This window comes from Martes martes (genome assembly GCF_963455335.1).
Source record: "Martes martes genome assembly, chromosome: 9".
NCBI lineage: Eukaryota > Metazoa > Chordata > Mammalia > Carnivora > Mustelidae > Martes > Martes martes.
In genome coordinates, this window is record NC_137896.1 from 120,278,626 (window position 1) to 120,294,564 (window position 15,939).

Genomic DNA, 15,939 nt, shown 5'->3' on the forward strand with positions numbered 1-15,939 from the left:
CATGCTCAGTCACAATGATCACACACACTGCACACCAACTGCACATACATTCCCGTGCACACCGACCTCATTCACTCCCAGCTAACACTGATCACACACACACAAAACACATACTCCTACACACAACACTCACACACATGCACTTCCCGTCATGCTCCCCTTTATCCTCATACACAAACGCACACAGTGGCCCAGTCAGTGTTCCGGAAGCAGAGGCACCAAGAGGCACAGAAGGGGACATGGAGCGCAGCAAGGACATCGGTGGACAGGCCGATGCTGTCGGAGAGGAAAACAGCAGTGGAATCAGGAGAGGCTCCCAGATGCAACCAGTGAGGGCTCCCGGAAGGTGGCAGCCCAGCCCAGCGTGGGTCACGCAGGGACAGATGAGGCCAGAGTGCCGTGGGGATCCCACCATGAGGTGGACCCGGGCTCCCTCAGACTGACTTGTTCTGTGGAGATTTGCCACCCACTTTGGTTCGCATTAAGTTCCTCCTTCCTCCCAGTGACCCCACTTGGGTGTGAGTGCTGTGTCATCACACCCCCCAGGACCCAAGTTTGGGGAGGGTGAGTAACTGAGATCCCGTGGCCTCAGCTGCTCGGCCGGGGCCCAGGCTGAGTTCTCAGACTGCGGAGCTTCCTCCGGGACCACGTGGCGCTCTCCTCCAGTGACAGGGCCCGAACCTCCAAGCCAGGGGGAGTGGATGCAGGGTCTGGGCCCCTTCCTCTTGGCCCCCTGCTCTACTCCGCCCTGCAGCACAGGCATCTAGGTCCTCTGTGCTGTCCTGTTTCCCGCCCCTAGCCCATCACTCGGCCCCCTGCAGCTTGCACACACCTGCCAGTACTCCAGAGTGAATGTGCCACCTGACAACCCCTTCACCATGGGGTAGGAAGTAGGGATCAATGCCCCCCACCCCCCAGTCCTCCAGTGGAAAGTTCTGAGGTGCTCTGTGCACGAAGGAATTGAGCTAGATCTACCAGCCACCATGCCCCCTGTTCACACACCCCCGTCTTTACTGGGTTTCCTATCTTCTTTCCCTGGCAATCACTTGTCCAATCAAACCAACTCCATGTAGGCCCTGATCTCAGGCTCTGCCTTTAGCTAAGGCCCCAAACAGGGCCCTTCTGGGGCCCAGCACCCGGGGAGCTAAAGACCTTCTCTCCTCCCCCTTCTCTTTCCCCAGGACACAAGGGCTCTGCTCTGATCTATTGTTTGCAGGGTTCAGGAGCCACCACATCTCTCCAGGGGGCCAAACCACTCTTGTTTACGCAACAGCAATTACTGCTCGGCAATCATCTCCAGTCTCAAGCCATACAAACAAGAGGTGTCTTCAGCAAAGAGGTATCCTGTCCCCGATCCTGAGTTAGGGTGGGGGTCAGGACGCCCACCAAGCTTCTACCAAAGCCCAAGATTCCATCTTCACTTTAGAACATGTGTCCTAGGCAAGTCACCCACACAACCATTCATAGTCCTAGGTTGCGTGGGTGTGTGCCTATGCGTGTAACGTTTGTGTTTTAAGATAGACTTACTGTATCTTTGGATTATGAAAGCAAATGCTTGCCAGTTGTCCGGATTACAGCAATAAAAAATGTATAGCTTGGAAACTGAAAGCACCCCCTATCCTATTCTTGAGTGGGGTTATTTTTAATATCCTTGGACCGGGGCATTTTCAGCATCAATGAATGAGGTCTATTGGCTTCCTCATCAGCAAGAGGTGCCCTTATAAAGTGTCGTTTCTTCTTAGGGAAATCATTCATTCCATGACTGTTTGGCTCCAGGTGCAGGAGACGCTGCCAAGAGCGAGACAGACAAGGTAGGCTCTCAGGCCTGTCTGCCTGTCTCCCAATATTGTGTTTCCCCCAATCTCTGTACACAGGACCTCGAACAGCCCTGCTTGCTCTGTAATATTCACTCGGTTGCCTCTGGCTCTTAGGGAGGTCCACGAAGCTTCCCATATCCACAGGGAAGGGCTGCATCCATTACCGAGAATGCCGAGCAGGGGTGGGGGGGGGGTCTCCTACTGCTCAGTCTTTGTCAGGAGGCTCCAGGCCTCTGAGGGTGCCCCTTTCAGGACAAGTCCCAAAGGCCCAGTGTCAGGTCGCCTCTGATTGCCACCCACGCCCAGGATCTGTCTTGTTGGGGGATCTGGGCCAGCGGGCATCCTGAGGGCAGGGGCCGGGGGGCATCTCTGGCCTTCCCTGAGCTCAGCTGTTGAAGAGGTGCCCACAGCAAAGAGAGGAAGATTAGGGAGGGTCAGGGAGTTGGAGCAGTGTAGGAGAGCAATAGGGCAGGAGCGTCAGGAGACTGGGTATTGTTGTTTTTTTTTTTCTAATCAGAGATAACTGTGCGGAATCCTCTCCCTTCCCTAGAGGGGTGTGGAGCTGAGGCTGGGGGACAAGGGCAAAAACCTAGCAAGGAACACACACGGCCCAGGAGCTGGGCATGGTCTTGCCAAGTAGGAAGCCGCACAGGAGAACTCCAAGGGTAGTCACATGTGCCAGGAAAGGGCGGGGGTCCTTTGTGCCAACACAGACCCAAACGGTATTTTTTTAATTTAAATTCAATTTAGTTAACATATAGTGTATTATTAGTTTCAGGGGTAGAGTTAGTGAGTCATCAGTTTCATACAACACCCAGTGCTCCTTACATCAAATGCCCTCCTTAATGCCCATCGCCCTATGGTTCCATCCCCCAATCCAGGCCCAAATGTCATCCTCTTTTATTAACACGTGTCTCTCTGTTAAACATAAAAACCATGCCTCCTTTAACTGCACGCAACAATCCAAACTAAAAAAACGCTGGGACTCTGAACAAATGAAAACAATGGGAAAAGGTGTTTTATTCAAATGATGCTTCTCCTAAGTTTGACCTGACGCCCCCCAACCTTGGTAATCAGAGCCCTGACAAGTTTGGACTGATGTTGGCTGCATTTCAGAATTAGTGTGAGGGACGGAGAGAAACAGCTGTGACAGGACGCATTCCCTGATGAATCTTCTTCCTGAGGGCTGAGTTAACTGAGGCTCTGGAAAGGGATCACTCTTCCCAGGACCTGGGTGGCTGAGTTTTCTCTCCTTTCTGATCCGTGTCTTCTGCTCTCCCTGATGCTGCTGGCTGTCCTCAGCCACCCCCCTGCCCCCCCCGCCCCCCCCCCGCCCCCCATGCTTTGTTCCCCTTTCCCTTAATTCTTAAAGCCTGTGGCCTGTAGTGGCGCTTGGCAAGGTTCTGGCAAAGCCAAGAAAAGGAATTTTTTATTTTATTTTATTTTATTTATTTATTTGACACAGAGAGAGAGATCACAAGCAGGCAGACAGGCAAGCAGAGAGAGAGGGAAGCAGGCTCCCCGCTGAACAGAGAGCCGGATCCCAGGACCCTGAGATCATGACCTGAGCTGAAGGCAGAGGCTTAACCCACTGAGCCACCCAGGCGCCCCGCCAAGGAAAGGAATTTATACTAAGGTGTAGGAAACTAATAGGCTTAACCATTCACGGGAGCATTTGAGTTTTTATAGGGAGTTCGTAAATTCAAACCCATCCCAGGTGGGATGTGCACGGGAGATCTTTTTGAAGCCAGGTCTCTTGCATTCCACGTGCCAGGTGCCTAGCGGGCCACTCCTCCCCTCTTCCTTCTCGAACAGAGCTCCGCTGCGGGCCCCTCTGCGGAAGGCTGGGGCTGCCAGGGTGGGCGGGGACACTTAGGCCCGGCGCGCCCGGCGGGGCAGGCGTCCCCAAACCTCAGCCCCGGCCTCTCATCTCCAGGCCCAGAAGGAAACCGCGGCGAAGGAGGCGGCGGCGGGGGTGCCGCGAGCGCGCCTCACCTGCGGGAGGCGGGAGGACAAGTCCCGGGCTCCCCTCTCCAGACACCCGGCCTGCCGCGGAGCTAGGTGTCGGGTCGCCCATCCTTCCTGCCCGCCGCCCACCGCGGCGCCTCCACCGAGCGGCTGCCGCCTGCTCGGCGCCCCGTGTCGGAGCGAGGGGCCACCGGCGCCTCGGCCCCTCGCCCCCGCTCTCCTCCGCGCCCTTCCCCTCCTTCCCCCCGCCCGCCGCGCGGCTGGAGCGGGACGCTCCCCCCTGCCCCCCCAACTCCCGGACGCGCTCGCCGAGAGGGCGGCGACTGCGGGGAGGGAGGGGCACCGCCCGCCTCCCGGGGCCTGGAGCGCGCGTGGCCCGGGTGCCGCCGGCGCCGCGCGGGGACTCACAGTGCAGCGCGCCGCGCCCGGACTCGGCTGGCTCGGCTCGGCGCGCGGGCGGCCCGGAGGATGCTGGCGGGCTGCCCCGGCCTCGGCCCGCGCTCCCGCCCTGGAGGGCCCCGGGTGCGCCCCTAGCCGCGCCGCCGTCACCGCCGCCAGCGCGGGGGCGAGAGGGAGGGGTCCGACTGCGCCGCGAGCCGCAGCCCCAGGGGCGGGCGACCCCCGGTTTCCCAGCCCCCGCCGCCTCCTTCCTCCTGCCGCCGGGCGCCCGCGGATGCTGAGGGGCAGCCCCGCGCCTCTCCCTGCCGGATCCCGGGCCTGACGGCGGGGGTTGGGAGGGTGCTCACGGTCCGGCCGGGGACCGGGGACCCGGGCGCTGGCGGGGCGGCGCGGTCCCCGGGCGCGCTGAGCCCTCCTGCCCCCGCCCGCCACGCGCGTGACCCAGCCCCGCAGCCCGCGCAGGGACCGGCCGGAGCACGCGGCTCCCGAGTTCCCGCACAGGTAAACGCAGGGGCAGGCCAGCCTTCCGGAGGGCAGGTAGTGCCCCGAGGTGGAGAGCCCGGGCCTCCAGGGGTCGGGTGGGAAAAGGAAGTAAACAGAAGGAAGATTCGGGAATCCGGAGGATGGTTCCAGCTGCTCTCGGGCACGTTTTATCTCCCGCTTCTAAGGCTTGGGCCTGGCGGCGTTTTAGGTGAGGAAGTGAGGGACTGAGGGAGCAGAGATGACACAGAGACCGACCCGGAGTGTGAGGGGTGGAGAGGTGGCCAGGCCTTTTGGCCAGCCAGAGACAAGAAACTGTTCATTGAGGACAGGAGTGTGTGTGTGTGTGTGTGGCCGGGCAGTGGCCTGAGTGTGGGGGTGGCTGGAGGAGGCCCTGGTCCTGGAGCGTCGTGCGCAGCGATCCTCTCAGGAGGAGTAGGGTGGGTCGTGCGGAGCCACGGGCAGGAAAGCAGAGGTGTTTCTACTTAGCGATGTCCTTCTAAGTTCCAGATGACCCGCGCTACCTGTGCCCTGGAGATCTGCGGTGCGTTGCTGCGGGAGGTGGCTGGCCCTCCGTTCCCCCCAGCTCTCCGAGAGCCCTGGTAGGTGGCCCAGTCCGGAGCCCTCCCTCCGTTCCCGGTCCCTTTCTCCTGGGCCAGTAGAAGCAGCCGGCAGCCAGGATGCCGAGGAACCAGGGCTTCTCCGAGCCTGAGTACTCGGCCGAGTACTCCGCGGAGTACTCGGTCAGCCTGCCCTCTGACCCTGACCGCGGGGTGGGCCGGACCCACGAAATCTCGGTCCGGAACTCGGGATCATGCCTCTGCCTGCCTCGGTTCATGCGGCTGACCTTCGTGCCCGAGTCCTTGGAGAACTTGTATCAGACCTACTTCAAACGGCAGCGCCACGAGACCCTGCTGGTGCTGGTGGTGTTCGCCGCCCTCTTTGACTGCTACGTGGTGGTGATGTGCGCCGTGGTCTTCTCCAGCGACAAGCTGGCTCCTCTCCTCGTGGCCGCCATGGGACTGCTGTTGGACCTCCTCCTCTTCGTGCTCTGCAAAAAGGGGCTGCTCCCCGACCGGGTCACCCGGAAAGTGGTGCCCTACGTGCTGTGGCTGCTGATCACCGCCCAGATTTTCTCCTACCTGGGCCTGAACTTTGCCCGAGCCCATGCGGCCAGCGACACGGCGGGCTGGCAGGCCTTCTTCGTATTCTCCTTCTTCATCACGCTGCCGCTCAGCCTCAGCCCCATCGTCATCATCTCCGTGGTCTCCTGTGTCGTGCACACACTCGTCTTGGGGGTCACCGTGGCCCAGCAGCAGCAGGACGGGCTGAAGGGCACGCACTTGCTGAGGGAGGTGAGTCCCGCCTCGGGTCCCGCCCTGGGGCTTCCCTTCCCGTCAGCTCTCATCCAGGGTGGCCACAGTTTCCGGGGTGGGATGGCACTGTTTTCTTGGCCCTTGAGTCAACATGCGTTGGGGTGGGTGCGTGCTTCTGGGGATCTCAGTTGCTTGTGCAGGAAGACCGTCTCTCCCTCAACTCCCTGTCTTGGCGCTAGAGCTTTCTGTGCTGGGCCTGAGGGAGTGGAGGATGTTCGGACATTGGGCCTCAGGGCCACTGTGTCACTGGTGTCCTGCCCAAGTGGGTGGCAGGAAGGCCCACGAGGCCTGGTTCTGGGGCGGCCGTTATCCCAGCTATGTCCCAGCCAGTCCCTGCCCTTGATCCCTCCAGAAAGACCTCTTGTAGGGAGAGGTGCTCCCTTGGCTTCTGATCTCCAGCCTGTCACGGGCTAGCTTCAGCAGCTGTCTAACTCGTGCGGATACAGTGATCCTCTGTCAAGTGGGGGCTGTCTGTCTGTCTTAGTGCTCATTACCAAGATCAGAGGGAATGTGGGTGAAGACGCCCTAGGAGACCTGATGGTGTGATGGCCCTAGATCCTGCTTGTGCCGCAGGGAGCTCAGGGTGTGTGGAGTACTTAGATGACGTGAGGTGTGGTGTGGGGACACAAACGGGGACAGTCGTGCTGGCCACGGCGGTGAAAGGTCTGCTAGTTCTCTGAGGACATGTTTTGCTGGAAGGGGTGGAATTTTGGCCTCAGCTTAATTAAGAGCCCCGTGCTCTGCCCAGGACCTGAGAGCCTGGAGGCGCTGCGGGGCTGTAGAGACTGGGAGATGCGATTCTCGGCCTCCGTGTTTATCTGGTAACCCATTGGGAGGAGTCTGGGGGGGGCTTAATAAATTCCATAATCCTGCTACCTCCTTTATGCACGAGATGGGAAGTGACCTGCCTAAGGCCCATCAGTCGGTGCAGTAGTCACGTGCCTGGAGCATCCATTTCTCAATTCCAGTTTCAGTGATCTTCCTACTTCATTGTGATGCTGGCTGCATCTTGGCCAAAGCCATCAACCTGGTCTTTTGGACTTGAGGGCTGAGTCTCCAGGGGCCCCGCGGGATCCTGGGGCGTTGATGCAAGAACCCTGTGGGGCTTGTCCCATCGCCTCCCACTCGGTTAGAGGGAAAACACAAGTTTGCAGTTTTGACTTTTTCCTGGTTCTTGGACCCAAATTCTTCCTGTTCCTCCATTCTGGCTCATGCACTGTGCTCACTCGGGAAGCTCTGTGCTCTCGTTCTGCAGGAGCCTAGCCCTGGGCTGGGGCAGCATCTGAACCCTGTGGGTACAGCAACAGGTCCTTTGTTTTTCTCCCAGCACCCTGTTCGCCTCAAGTGACGATCTGGGTCTGTCGTCGCTGTCTCCACTTCTAGGTGGGTTGACTTCAGCCTGTGCTTCTGCCAGTCAAGGGCCCTGCTGGGAGCTGTCTGGGGAAGAATGGTGGGAGCCCTTCTGCTTGGAATCAGTAGGAAGCACAGATTGGGGCAGATAGGCAGGTGGACATGGCAGCATTTGGGGGTCTATGATCTGACTCTGAACCGTTCCTAGCTGCTGAACAGTCCCTGCTGGCATTTTCCTCTCTGCTGGAGCCCCTGAACCACGAGTCTCCCATGTGCTTCACTGTCCGTTAAGGAAGCAAAACAAAAATTCCGTCCTTTGGAGCCTCAGATGCTAAACCCATGATTGCTGGGGTCCTTTGGGCACTATTAAGAGGAGACAAAAACCCAAAAAGATTAAGAAACAGGAAAAGAAATAAGTAAATAGAAGATAACCATGTTAGCATCCCAGGAGAGCATGGCCTTGACGTGGAGGCAGGGCCCTCACTGTGGCTTTGGGGGATGGTGGGGAAGGAGGAGGTGGCTCTCGAGGTCTGTTTGGGAGCCTGAGATAGAATGCAGGAGGCCCCGGCTTTCAGTGGGCTGTGTTCCAGAAGTTTGAGTCACTTGTTTGGAACCACTGTGACTTTTTAAAAGGTGCCTGGGTTCCCAGGCCCACTCGCCAAAGTTTTCCTTAAGTCACAGAGTCGCCGCCTTCAGTATTTCTGGATGGGGTGGAAACAGCCCAGGTGTGTGTGTGTGTGTGTGTGTGTGTGTGTGTGTGTGTGTTATGAGGACACTGCATCCAGCTGTCCTCCAGCTGTGGAATGAAGCGACACTCACCTGCCCACTGCCCTTGTGGGCCCAGCTTATCTCCTGGGATGGGAGCACCATCAAGGGTAGGATGGCCCGGGGGCTGGAGGGCAGGGATGTGAAGCTGGGGGAGCCGGATGCCCAGCTAGAGTGACACCGGGCACGCACTCCAGACCCCCCGCCCCTCCTTGCTTTTCTGTCTCTTGCCTGCAGCCTCCCGTCTTTTTCTTTGCCCATCACTTGTTGGTTCCAGCCAGGAATTCCCTCCTGGGCCTGTGGGGTGGGGGAGTGTGAACTAAGTTTCATGGTTAGAAGCAGACCCTGGATTTCGGGGCTTTGGGAATGCTTCTGTGGCTTCTGCCTTCTCTGCACTCTTCATTCTCTCAAACCCATGCTCTGCTCTCATGGGGGCTGGGGATCGACAGAGGGATGCAGTGGGTCCTCACAGTAGCCCAACATGTCACAGGCAAGCCATCCAGCCGGCACCTGACTCTTCTCATGGGAGGCAAGCAGGTTGGGGTTCCGACAGGAAGAGCAGGTGAAATCTGGCTGTCGGATGGGGTGTGGGATTGGGGTGTTGCTGGGGCTTTATTAGTGAAGTAATATTACTGGGCAATAGGGATGGGCCTTAGCCTGAGGGTCTGCGACTAACAGGAATCCGATAATCATAGACACTGGGGTGGAGGGGAGCCTGGTCTGTGGCTGATAGGGTTTCCCCACGTCCCTCCCCTGGCCTGGGCCCTGGCACCACTAGGTCTCTTATGGCACAACTTGCCTTCTGCTGCCCTGCGCCACCCCACGTGATGTATTGGAGCAGGAGGGAGTCCAGGGCAGGACCAGGCAGCAGTCAGTGGATGAGGATGGGGAGGGGGATGGGCAGAAAATGCAGCCATGGTGATGGGGGGCTTCCCTGAGACCAGCAACCATTCCCGAGACCTTGATGCACTCAGGACCTATTAGCATCTGATGGGGTTGTTAAAGCAAAGAGTCTGTGACAAGTTAGGGACAAGGAACAGCATTTACAAAATCACTTATTGCTTTATTTCATAGCAGAAAGGCTATTTGGAAGCAAAATTTCCTCTTGGAATTAATAGCCTGTTAAGACCTTTCCTTACAAATTAGAACATGACAGAGCCGTGGATGTGTAATTCCCACCAACCATACCGATGACCTAGACCGTTCACCCCGTGAAGGAACATTCGGCTCCGAGGGGCTGGAGGCAGCTACAGTAGGGGTGTTGCGGGAGAGCTGATGCTTCCAGACGCCTTCGTCGGCAGGCTGGAGTTTAGGGTTCTATACACATCATCCCATTCAATCCTGGATTGTTACTGGCTCCATTTGACTGATGAGGAAACCAAGGCCCAGGGAGGTTGAGGGATGGAGGTGCCGGGTAACTGGGGAGGGTCACTGGGGAGTGAAAAATTGGGTGCAGGGGGTAGGCAGGATGGATCCCGGGGCTTCCCTGAAGGCCTCTTTCTCTGAATATGGCCTGAACAACCAGAGGCATCAAGGTAAGAGATGGGTGCAGGAAATGTGGGGGGGCAGGCAGCAAGGCCAACCCCGGATCAGCTTTGCCACCATCCCAGAGCGGGACAGAAATGGCCATCTAGCGCCCCCACCCCTCAGAGTGTGCAGGTGGGCAGCTTTTAGGCATCTGAATAATAAGGAAAGGCTTAGGAGGGGACAGGGAGGCATAAAATCCAACTGTGGAAGAACAGTCAATTAGCGAACACATAAACACTTTTGCAGCAAGTCACCCCCTCAGTCCCATCCCAGGTTGCATTTCTCTGTGGCCTCTTTGGGTCCTTCCCTATGTGGAAACAGCTTTTCCAGTATGTCCTTGTCCTGCGCGTGCGGTGGGCCCTGCCTTTCACTGCATTGCCTCTCGGAACTTTGGCCGTGAGTGTCCAATCCCTCCTGTTTATTTTAAATCTGTGCTTTATCCTTAGTGGACTTCCCTGAAGAGGAAACCAGAGCCCGGGGCTGGGCCGCTGGTGGGTAGCTGGGTAGCAGCAGGCTAGATTAGACACCAGTGTGTGTGCTGGGGTCTCCCTTTGCCCCCTGCCAGGCCTGCCTTGCAGGCAGGTACATGTTGTACGTCCGTCCATGCGTGCGAACACAGGCACGCACACCCAGGCTTGGTCTGCCTCACAGCCTGCCTGAAAGCCCCTTGAGATGGACTTGCCAGGACTCCAAGGTTACTCTCATCCTGCAGTTTCTTTGGGCATTAAATCCGACTAGGGTGCTCCAAGCCTGAATAAATATTCAGACCTTCCCCCCCCAACCTCCTTCCCCTGTCCCCTCTTGATATGCACTCTTGGGGGTAGGCGTCCATGGGTGTCATCCGGACCCACACTTGTATGTGTGTGCTCAGGGCTCACGCTCACGTTCAGGGCCAGGCCCGTGAACGTGGAGTATAGGCAGGTGCCCTCATTTACTGAGCTCCTGCTGGGTTTCTGTCAAGGAGCTCCCAGCGGGAGGTGGATATCATTTTCATTTTACAGATAGGGAAACTAAAATGCATGGTGAGTGATGTGACTTGTCCAAGGCCATATAGCTAGCAGGTGGCAGAGCAGGATTCGAACTCAGGTCGGTGGGATTACAGCGTTCCTTGTCTTCTGCAGTCCTAAAAGAACCCCTTGGATTAGCTATCCTCAGCCCTGTTCCAGTCGGGATAGGATTCTTGGTTCCTTAACTCACAATCCTTCAAAGGAGCAACGTGGAGGAGGAGGTGTTTCTGGGGGCAGGCATGGCACCGCGGGTCAAGAGCACTGTGGTCTGGGGGTCCGATGGAGGTTGCAGCCAAGAGCCTGTGCGCTTCTGTGGCTGCTGGAGCCTTCGCTATGCTCCGGGACCATGTTTAACTGATGTGCGCCAGGCTGACTCGCTCATCCGGAAAACGCTGAATTACATCTCGTGTAAGGTGGGGTGCAGTATTGCGCTCTAAAAACTTTTTTGGGTCAGAATTGGGTAAAGACTTGTTTGGATATTTTGCTTCTCTAGGAAATTCAGTGTGGGGTGGCCCATTTCTCAGTGGCCTTCCTGCACACGTATGTGCTCACGGACTCTGTGTTTCACTTACCCCTTGCTGTGATAATCTCAACACGAGAGCCTACGGTCTCATGATTCTCTGGGTTGGCTGTGCTCAGCAGGGCAGTTTTTCTGTTTCCGAGGCACCAGCTGGGGTCACTCTCTTGACTGTGGCGCTCAGCCTTCGGCGTCCAGCAGAGTGCTGTGTTGGAACGCTCTAGGAAGCCTTGTATGTCCAGAGCCTCGGAGCTCCCCCAGGTGACTTCTCTGTGTGATCTGCTCGGGCTTCCTCACAGGTGTGGTGGTCTCTGAGAGAACGTGGAAGCTACTAGAATGTTTTAGAGGCTAGACTGGTCACTGTGGTCAAAGCAGGTCACAAGGCTAAGCCGGATGCAAGATAAGGGGAAACTGATTCTACCCCTTGATGTGAGAGTGGCATGTTCATATCAGGAGGGAAGGGATGAAGGCCAGGCGTCTTCTGAGGCTGCCCACAAACCAGGGGGGCACAGGGGGTGTGCTGGGGAGAAGGGATGAAAGAAATCCATGAGTCTGGGCGGGGTAAAAAAAAAAAATACCTTGTGACCACAGGATGCTTCCAGAGTTAGAGATGTGGTCCAGGCAGGGCATATAGAACTTTAAGGCATTGCTTCTCTGTGAAATCCATCGTTTCTAAGATTTTCAGAAAGTTCCAGAAACTGCATTACACATAAAGAGACAGTAGCTCATAGTTCATCTGCATGGGCTATGGCTTGCCTTATGTTTTTGAGAAGACTTCATTCTCTAGTCAAACATGCAGACCCGCTCTGTCCAGGGCTCTGTGCCAGTTCCTGGGGAAGCTGTCCCTGCCTCCAGCCCTGGTCCTTTTCTCTCCATGCATTGGCTAGATTGGCAGCCTGGCTCTGATGTTTGTCTTCCTTTCCCAGAAGGTGGGAGTTTGCTCAGGTACGTGCTTCAGAAACATGTCGGATTCGTCTGTCTTAGCAGGTTGTCATTTATTTCAAGGAGATATTAAGAATGATTGAATTCCTTTTCAGCTCTCTGCGGTTCTTCGGTTGTGACTGTCACTCTGTAAATGTTGAATACATACATTCCTGCTTTGCTTTTTTACCTTTGTTTCCGTCCTTATCAACTCGTGGAGAGTTTGATAAATTTTTGGTTTGATCCAAGGTGGGAATGTTCTAGTGCTAATCCAAGTGATTCGAGAATTTTTAAAAGTAAGATTTATATTACCTTTCAGGGGGGTGCTGATTGATACTCCCTTGCTGCTTGTTTGAGGAGAAAAGCAGCAACAAAGGAGGGTTCTTAGCCCTCAAAATGAGTCCTAGATCCTGTTGGCCTAATTCTAATCTCCTCTTTGGACAAAAATGTGATTTGTATGAGATCATACAGAAGAATGGCTAAGCCGAGTTAGATCTCTTACCATCTCACATCCTCTGCTTATTCCTGTAGTTTAAGGAGAAACTTCATTCCTCCCACCACCTCTCAAATATTTCATCAGGACTGCAAGCAGTGATCTAGTGAGAGTATGTGGAGAGGAAAACTTGGCTCCTTCCCTTTAGAAGCTCCTTCCCTCTTGGTACAAGTCCTGTTAGTGAGGACCTACCTAGGGAAACAAGGTTTCTAAGGAGCTGGCCATTGATCCGGGTTTTGAAGGATGAGTAGGAGTTTGCCAGGGGGAATAATAGGAATGGGGCTTCCCAGCCAGAGTCATAGGAGTTTCGCATTTGATTGGGACTGGTGGGCATCATTATGTGACAGGAGCATAAGTGGGTGATAGGAGCTGGAGAGACAAGGTGTAGAGAAGTCAGATTTCGGCTTTGTTCCTACAGTGGTGAGGTCCATCAAAGGAATTTAAGTAGGGGCAGATGGAGTCTGATTTACATTCTGAAGAATCATTTTGGTGGACTTGGGTGAGGCCAAGATTGATTACAGGACTGTTGAGATCATATGGGCATGATGCCATGGGGGCCATCCAGCAATATGGAAACAGGCTGGAGAAGATGAATTCAGTTTGAGGTACCCATGGGACATCCACGTAGAATTATCAGCTTATTCAGTGGGTAATTATTGAACCCTAGGCCCTATATTCAAGATCTGGAGCTTAGAGACATTTAGAGTTCCAGATTTGGGAATCACCAGCATTTAAATGGCACCCATCTCCATGGGGAGGGTGAGTTTTGACCAAGAAAAGTGTGTAGACTCAAGAGAGAAGAGGGCTTAGGACCTAGTTCTAGGGAATAGTCAGAGGAGGAGTCCCCAGCACAGAGCATCCATGCCGCTCCCTGCTTCCTACCGAGGTCCCTGGTTATGTATTGTTTTGTGTCCTCTGTAGTTTTTCTTGCTTACCAATATGGATGCCTCATTTCTTTTTCTTGTCTGATTGCTATGGCTAGGACTTCCGGTACTACGTCGAATAAAAGTGGCAAGAGTAGATATCTTTGTGGTGTTCCTGATTGTAGAAGAAAAGCTCTCAGTTTTTCACTATTGAGTAGCATGCTGGCTGTGCATTCTGCATGTATGGCCTTTATTACATTGACGTATGTTCCCTCTGAACCCCCTTTGAGAGTCTTTATCGTGAACAGTTGTTGAATTTTGTCAAATGCTTTTTCTGCATCTATTGAAATGATTGTATGATTTTTATCCTTCATTTTGTTGATGTGTGTTGTGTTGATCGATTTGCAAATATTGAGCCATCCTTGGATCTCTAGAATAAATTTCATTTGATTGTGACAGATGATCTTTTCCATGTATGGTTGAATGTGGTTTGCTCATATTTTGTTAAGGATTTTTGCATCTATGTTCATCAGGGATATTGGCCTGTAGTTCTTTCCTTGTTGTGTCTTTGGCTGGTTTTGACATCAGGGTAATGCTGGCCTCATAGAATAAGAATATATTTAGAAGCTTTCATTCCTTTTCTACTTTTTTGGAACAGTTTGATGAAAGTAGGTACTTACTCTTCTTAAAATGTTCAGTAGAATTCTCCTGTGAATCCATCTGGTCCTGGATTTTTATTTTTTGGTAGTTTTCTGATTATTGATTCAATTTTGTTACTAGCAATCTGTTCAGGTTTTCTATTTTTTTCTGATTCAGTTTTGGAAGACTGTATATTTCTAGGAATTTATCCATTTCTTCTAGGTTGGCCAATTTGTTGGCATATAATTTTCCTTAGTGTTCTCTTACAATCCTTTCTCTTTCTGTGGTATCATTTATGACTTTCGTTTCTGATTTTATTTGGGTCCTTTCTCTTTTTTCCTTGAAGAGTCTGGCTAAGGGTATATCAATTTTGTTAATCTTTTCAAAGAACCAGTTTTTTTAGTTTCATTGATTTTTGTTTTTCAGTCTCTGTCATTTATTTCTGTTCTGATCTTCATGATTTTCTTCCTTCTACTCACCTTGGGCTTTGTTCTTCTTTTAGTTCCTTTAGGTAAAAAGTTGGACTATTTGAGCTCCCTCCTGGCCATTTTCTGTCTGACGCATCTTCCTTTCTCTGTTCAGGTTTTTAGCCATTTTTTCCAGCAAAATTCCTCTTTGTGGTTGCTAAGAAATTTCCTTTGATTAATAAAGAAGGCTTTTATTTTTCCTTTTCCTCTCTTCAAGAACCCTTTCTTTATTGTAAACAAAACAGAAAATGACATATTTAAGGAAAAACTCCCACCCCACCCTTTACCTCCATTCAAAACCCCAAAGTAAGTGACTGGATTTGAACCTTTACAAGATTTTCATGGTTGTGGTTTCTTGTTCCCATGTCCTTTCAAGACTGGTCCCTATGCAGTGTATAGGGCCCAGCTGAGTGAGATCTGGCAGCATAAGGCCAGGCAGCTGCCTCTCCCAGTTCTCTGCTTGGCTCTAGATGGGCTTCTGGACTGCTTCTGGGAGGCTGTTTCCCACTCAGTGGGACTGGGCCCTGGGTAATTGATCCCCACCGGCCAGATTCTGAAGAGACTGACTGATAAGCCCAAGGCTTGGTCACCAGCGTGATGATGATAGATGGACCTTGCCATCCTCCCGAGGAGGAGAAATACTATGTATGTCTGTTCTTCGGTACAAATTGACTGCCAATTCCTAAAAAACCAAATCCGTAATTTCCTGAAGGGGAATCTGAGCACAGGGCATCGAGCACTGCTGAGGGCGGGTCATCCTCCCAGGCTGGGGCTGGGAGCTGTTCCTTCTGCTCCTGCTGTCCCCACGGCCTGTTTCCCAGCGTTGGACGACTCCATTAGACACAGCCTCCCTCTGATTGCTGGCAAAGGGGCACGATGCCCTCTTCAGCTCTTTTTCTGAATTCCTACATGTGATTGTAGTTGATCCTTCATGAGCACTCTGGAAAACACTACCCACGCACCCCAAAAATTGGGATTGTAAATTATACTGCCGGCCTCTGGGAACAAATCTGGGACCTTGCCTCTTTATTTCAGGAAGAATCCAGGGTAGCCTGGCCATTTTAGGGAGTGTTTCCTCTCCTTTCTGTAGCATCTGGTCTCTGCCCCAGCTGACCTCTACAGTTATAAACTGGTGCTGGGGCCTTGAGAGCCCGACCTGCCCATGAGCTTGCTGCTTCGGGAATCTGTAAAGGCAACTGGCTTCCCTCATTTGACTCTGAGTACCTCCTGGTTCCCCAGCTTACCAGCCGTGAGCTCATCGGTACATCATTTAATCTGTCTGTCCGGCATCTTTCTCTGTGACCGGTGTCCATGGCCTTCCAGCACAGGGCTGGTTCACTGCCAATGCTA

General features: G+C 53.9%; 1 protein-coding gene across 2 annotated transcripts in view; it reads left to right on the plus strand.

The window, feature by feature from the left end:
* Positions 1–5,344: 5,344 nt before the first annotated feature.
* ADCY3 (adenylate cyclase 3) overlaps positions 5,345–15,939 on the plus strand; it is a gene marked incomplete at its 5' end in the record, with an annotated part of 77,573 nt that continues 66,978 nt past the window's right edge. For both annotated transcript variants that reach the window (XM_080814641.1, XM_080814642.1), the window contains one exon: positions 5,345–6,019. In XM_080814641.1, coding sequence (XP_080670767.1) covers positions 5,345–6,019 — 675 coding nt within the window. The remainder of the gene's footprint in view (positions 6,020–15,939) is intronic.